Source organism: Schistocerca piceifrons, chromosome 2 (genome assembly GCF_021461385.2).
Source record: "Schistocerca piceifrons isolate TAMUIC-IGC-003096 chromosome 2, iqSchPice1.1, whole genome shotgun sequence".
In the NCBI taxonomy this organism is placed as follows: Eukaryota; Metazoa; Arthropoda; class Insecta; order Orthoptera; family Acrididae; genus Schistocerca; species Schistocerca piceifrons.
In genome coordinates, this window is record NC_060139.1 from 908,268,232 (window position 1) to 908,274,596 (window position 6,365).

At 44.7% G+C, this 6,365-nt stretch overlaps 1 protein-coding gene and 1 non-coding gene across 2 annotated transcripts in view; both read left to right on the forward strand.

The window, feature by feature from the left end:
* Positions 1–2,760, forward strand: part of LOC124777436 (dehydrogenase/reductase SDR family member 11-like) — a 31,420-nt gene extending 28,660 nt beyond the window's left edge. The window contains exon 6 of the mRNA XM_047252841.1: positions 2,519–2,760. Within this exon, the coding sequence (XP_047108797.1) occupies positions 2,519–2,557 (39 nt within the window). The 3' untranslated portion in view covers positions 2,558–2,760. The remainder of the gene's footprint in view (positions 1–2,518) is intronic.
* Positions 2,761–4,573: 1,813 nt separating this feature from the next.
* Positions 4,574–4,648, forward strand: Trnat-ugu. Its single transcript has one exon. It is a non-coding gene; the product is annotated as a tRNA-Thr (tRNA).
* The last annotated feature ends 1,717 nt before the right edge of the window (positions 4,649–6,365 follow it).

Here is a 6,365-nt window from a genome sequence, read left to right on the forward strand (position 1 = left end):
AATTTACAGACTGCGACCATTCGCTCCCTTAGTAAAGGTCTATACGAACGCATCTGAATATTGTCCGTTCAAACAGAATGCTTTTTTATTTTGCTCATCTCCATGGTGGGTTCTTATTTTCTTTATAGAAAATTTAATTTCAGTTATCTGAGAACATAACCCCTTTTAGAAAGGATTACAGTACAGTAGGAAAAAAAATATTGCTTTCTTGATTCCATATCCACAAAACAAAACGGTTGCACGCGCTTGTATGTCGTATTTCGGCTCTCGAGCTGGAATTCATCCAGGGCAAAAATTTCTGTTTCTTGAAGAGCTATAAAGTGTTTACTGTTACCATTTCTCTTATCTGGTTCTGAATTAATCACAACAGAAAATTTTCATGTTTTTCTTAAATGTAACAAATTATGCAATGTTCGCGCCCCTGTGTGACTTACTTCTAATCATAATCAACATTATATACCGAAGTGACAAACTTCACGGGATAGTGATATTCACATATTCAGATGGTCTAGTAACCCGTACACAAGGTTTAGAAGGGCGATGCGTTGGTGGAGCTGTTATTTTTACACAAGTGTTTCATGTGAAATGGTTTTCGACGTGATTCTGCCAGCACGACGCGAATTAATAGACTTTGAACGCGGAATGGTAGTTGGAACCAGACGCATGGGACATTCCATTTTGGAAATCGTTAGGGAATTCAGTATTCCGAGATCCACAGTGTCAAGAGTGTGCCGAGAATACCAAATTTCAGGCAGTACCTCTCACCGCTTACAACGCAGTGGCCGACGGCTTTCGCTTAACGACTGAGAGCAGCGGCGAAATTTTAAGTTAATACGCTATGGCAGCAGTCGACCGACGCGAGTGCCCTTGCTAACCGTACGGCATGTCTGTACCGCCTCTCTCGGGCCTGCGACCGTAACTTTGGACCCTAGACGACTGGAAAACCGTGGCTTGTCAGATGAAACCGGATTTCAGCTGGTAGGAGCTGATGGTACGGTTCGAATGTGGCTTATATCCCACGAAGCCATGAACACAAGTTGTCAACACGGTATTGTGCAAGCTGGTGGTGGTTCCATAACGGTGTGGACTGTATTTACAAGGAATGGACTCGGTCCTCTGGTCCACCTGAACCGATCATTGACTGCAAATGGTTGTAACCGGTTACTTGGAGACCATTTGCGGCCATTCATGGTTTCCATGTTCCCAAACAACGACGGAATTTTTATTGCTGACAGTGCATCATGTCACAGGGCTAGAGTTGTTCATGATTGGTTTGTAGCGCATTATGGACAGTTCAAGCGAATGATTTGGCCACCCAGATCGCCCAACATGAATCCCATCGAACATTTGTGGGGCATAAATAAGAGGACAGTTCGTGCATAAAATCCTGCGCCGGCAACACTTTCGTAATTGTGGACGTCTATAGTGGTAGCATGGCTCAGTATATCTGCAGGGGACGTCTATCGAGTCCATGTCCCGTCGAGTCGCTCTACTGCGCCTGGCAAATGGAGGTCCGACACGGTATTAGGTGGTATCCCACGACTTTTGTCGCCTCAGTGTAAAACAACTTCCGTAGACTGAGCAAACAGACGTCAGATCTCTGTTTTCTTCTTCATTTCTAGACCAATCTCTCATTCACTTGCCTTTGACAATGCTTTTTGTGTATAGTTCATTCCCCATGGTCCACATATCGACTATTATCGATTCCCCAGTTACTGTTCTATTGACTTAGCTTATAGTAGGGTACTGATTGATCTTTATTTACCGTAGGGATGCTCGGCCACGACGCCATTAACATCTCACTGAATTCATTACATTTGGAAAACAATTGTAAATGAGGCTTAAAATTCTCGCAGATGTGACTGACATTGAGTTTAATTTGATTCTGTTAATTCGCCCGACGTCAGACACAATTTTTGCAGTGAATAAGAACGTAATTGATTCTATTTTTAGACGTCGTATTGTAGATTCTATTTTTAGACGTCGTATTGTAAGAGCGTTGGTGGAATGAAAAGTTATGAGACTTATACAACACTGGAGGATTAAAGATGTAGTTGGATAGGCATAATTAATTGATCAGTCAAAATCCGGCTATCGTTACAATCCTTTCCGTCAATAGCACGGTCAGAAAGTTCGATTACTATCTACTGTCAACGAAGATGTCGCTTGCCCTTTACAGTACATAGTGTATCAGCTCCGCACTATTATGTGCCTGTATTTCTTTGCTGAAGTCATAGTGGCTGTTAGACGCTTCCAAACTACATTGCACTCTCCTTAAAGTGATACATAGTTATGGTGACTGATAGAAAAAGTACTTCAGAAAGATATGTGACCTGGGAACAGAAGTTTTGAAGGAAATAGGAACAGGCCGTAGAGAGAGTGACAGGCAAGCTGTGTAACAGAAATATCTGTAGCTAGATATTCTTAGAATTCGGTTTTGTTTCCTACGTATCTTTGCTTATTCACTACTTTTACTCTCTCTTAAACTGGTAATGACTAAAATGAACTTTTGTTTCAGGTTCACGACGTCATTATCTATCCGACTGGCAGCTCATGAGCTCGTCTCTGCTCTTCTGACTTCACCGTTTTCATCAATTTCTTCTGAATAAACGTTTTATATTGTGGATAACTTCTCTCACGTTAACAAAAAATGTATCTCTACATTTCCTTTTTTTCTACGATTTTGCATACTTTTTGGTATTTCATACTGCATGTTCAGAACAACATCCATGAGACCACTAATAAAGATATTGAAAAGTTTGACCTTTTCCTGTTTACTGACAAAAGCGACGCAGAATATCCTATTCTCTTTCGATACTCATGAAATACTTCATTTTTTTATTTATCACACACAACTAATGAAATAAATACTTAGTAAATAAAGACGACTGTAAATACACTCCTGGAAATTGAAATAAGAACACCGTGAATTCATTGTCCCAGGAAGGGGAAACTTTATTGACACATTCCTGGGGTCAGATACATCACATGATCACACTGACAGAACCACAGGCACATAGACACAGGCAACAGAGCATGCACAATGTCGGCACTAGTACAGTGTATATCCACCTTTCGCAGCAATGCAGGCTGCTATTCTCCAATGGAGACGATCGTAGAGATGCTGGATGTAGTCCTGTGGAACGGCTTGCCATGCCATTTCCACCTGGCGCCTCAGTTGGACCAGCGTTCGTGCTGGACGTGCAGACCGCGTGAGACGACGCTTCATCCAGTCCCAAACATGCTCAATGGGGGACAGATCCGGAGATCTTGCTGGCCAGGGTAGTTGACTTACACCTTCTAGAGCACGTTGGGTGGCACAGGATACATGCGGACGTGCATTGTCCTGTTGGAACAGCAAGTTCCCTTGCCGGTCTAGGAATGGTAGAACGATGGGTTCGATGACGGTTTGGATATACCGTGCACTATTCAGTGTCCCCTCGACGATCACCAGTGGTGTATGGCCAGTGTAGGAGATCGCTCCCCACACCATGATGCCGGGTGTTGGCCCTGTGTGCCTCGGTCGTATGCAGTCCTGATTGGGCGCTCACCCGCACGGCGCCAAACACACATACGACCATCATTGGCACCAAGGCAGAAGCGACTCTCATCGCTGAAGACGACACGTCTCCATTCGTCCCTCCATTCACGCCTGTCGCGACACCACTGGAGGCGGGCTGCACGATGTTGGGGCGTGAGCGGAAGACGGCCTAACGGTGTGCGGGACCGTAGCCCAGCTTCATGGATACGGTTGCGAATGGTCCTCGCCGATACCCCAGGAGCAACAGTGTCCCTAATTTGCTGGGAAGTGGCGGTGCGGTCCCCTACGGCACTGCGTAGGATCCTACGGTCTTGGCGTGCATCCGTGCGTCGCTGCGGTCCGGTCCCAGGTCGACGGGCACGTGCACCTTCAGTCGACCACTGGCGACAACATCGATGTACTGTGGAGGCCTCACGCCCCACGTGTTGAGCAATTCGGCGGTACGTCCACCCGGCCTCCCGCATGCCCACTATACGCCCTCGCTCAAAGTCCGTCAACTGCACATACGGTTCACGTCCACGCTGTCGCGGCATGCTACCAGTGTTAAAGACTGCGATGGAGCTCCGTATGCCACGGCAAACTGGCTGACACTGACGGCGGCGGTGCACAAATGCTGCGCAGCTAGCGCCATTCGACGGCCAACACCGCGGTTCCTGGTGTGTCCGCTGTGCCGTGCGTGTGATCATTGCTTGTACAGCCCTCTCGCAGTGTCCGGAGCAAGTATGGTGGGTCTGACACACCGGTGTCAATGTGTTCTTTTTTCCATTTCCAGGAGTGTATTTCAGCAATGTTCACTGCGAAGTCATCGAAATTGCTACGGTTCCATATTTTAGTCTTATAAATCAGTGCTATTCCGAAAGAACAGATACCATCTTCATGTAGTTAAGGCTAACCGGCCATTGACCTTCTTCTTATGTGCGGATAATGGGCAGGAGGGCCATTACAAATGTAGTGTGTGGACATTATGTTGGGAATGTGGGTGTCACGGGGAGCGTGCAAGGGATAAGTCCCTCCAGTCGAACTATCCTCTATGCCCTCGGTGGCTCAGATGGATAGAGCATCTGCCATGTAAGCAGGAGATCCCGGGTTCGAGTCCCAGTCGGGGCACACATTTTCAACTGTCGCCGTTGATGTATATCAACGCCTGTCTACAGCGTAGAGTCTTGATTTAATTAACATTTCACCCAGTGTCAGGTCATCGGTTTCTAGAAGCGTTTTTCGTCGAAAACGACATAATATCGCGACAATAATATACGTATCGTGAAGCCGCAGTTGACTAGGTTGGTGAACGAATTTAGCAAAGTTCAAACACAGTTCAAAGCCAACAGGAACAAGATAACTCAAAAACACCACACTGAGATTAGCACTAAATAAGTGAAATTAAATGGTATCTTAACCCTAGCCAAGTCCGTCACTTTCAACCAACACCGGCTTCAGCTAACTGATGGCTCCCAGATTCTGCACTAAGGCCTCTTCCGACTGCGGAAGTCTAGTCTCATTAATCGACAAATCACGCTGAGAAAAACAGGAGAGTCGGTTATCGCAATTCAACACCCGGGCACGAAAATTCACTTTCGAATGATTTGTAATCGTTCTGTAATCTCGATGATCACAGAGCACCACTGCGTCCAAAACTCGGGAACGATGAGCACTTTAAAACACATAACTCCATCATAGAAGGCCCGCAGCTTCCTGCTTCATTGCGCGTGGGCTGCCCTTTAAATTCTCCATTTAGCAAGCTCCGAAACGCTCCACGAAATTATTTAACATGTAGGCTATTCATCCAGTCAGAATCAGGAGCAGAATGTAGGCATTCTCATGGGCCGTTTCCTTCGCCTGCTTACCGCGCTTCTGTAAAGCGCTGCCTCCTGACACATCTTTTAAGAACTTTTTTTGCAACGGCCATCACTGAGATATTACTCTCCGGTGTCAGCTCGACCAGTCGGCTCATAACGGCATCAGTTTGGCGGATTACGGAAAATCCAGCCCAGTTCCCAGTTTCTTCGTGCCGAACCATATCCTCCTTCGCTCTGTATCTAGAAACTGATTGTGGCGGCTACAATAGCGAACGTGGCTGTGGAATATCGCCTCAGTTGTGCGACTGGAATCGTGATTTCCTGTCAGAAAGGACGCAGTTCGTAGTAACAAACGGAAAGGCATCGAGTAAAACAGAAGTAATATCCGGCTTTCCCAGCGTCTTCTGTTCTCGAAATGCCCTGAATTTCATACTTGATTCGAAGGAAGCATTTTGACAGTTAAATTTCAAACTAATCTAATTTTTCATGCCCAAAATAGCTATGCCTTCGAGAAATGAACTTTTTGAGACCTCATTTATATAGCTCGCAGCAGCTGTTAGTGAAATATTTCATTTTTCTCTCACGTAAATAATTGAGTTCTCATAATTACCATGATTACTTTCATGTAATTAAGTTTCTTTTTTTTTTTTTGCAAAACTAAACAGGCAGGGTAATTTGATAGCGCATTTGTACATTTTTGACTGTTCGTTTGCATATAAAAATTCGGACAAAATTCATTGTGTAATTTTCCCTGGACTCGTTAACTAAGTTTTCCTTTTTCACCTGCATTATTTATAGCAATTAAATATTGTTTTGGAAAATTAGACCTCACGTTGGACAAGTTGATACCCCATTTGTCCATTACGCACTCTTCATTTGGCTTTGGAAATTCGGACAAAAATTTTCCTTCAAATCATTATTTTTTTTCTTAATCATCCTGATTATTTTCAAGCAAATAAATACTTGTTTTGCAATAATAGACTTCAAGCTGCTCAATTTGATTGTAGGTATTCCACTCTTCATTTGGC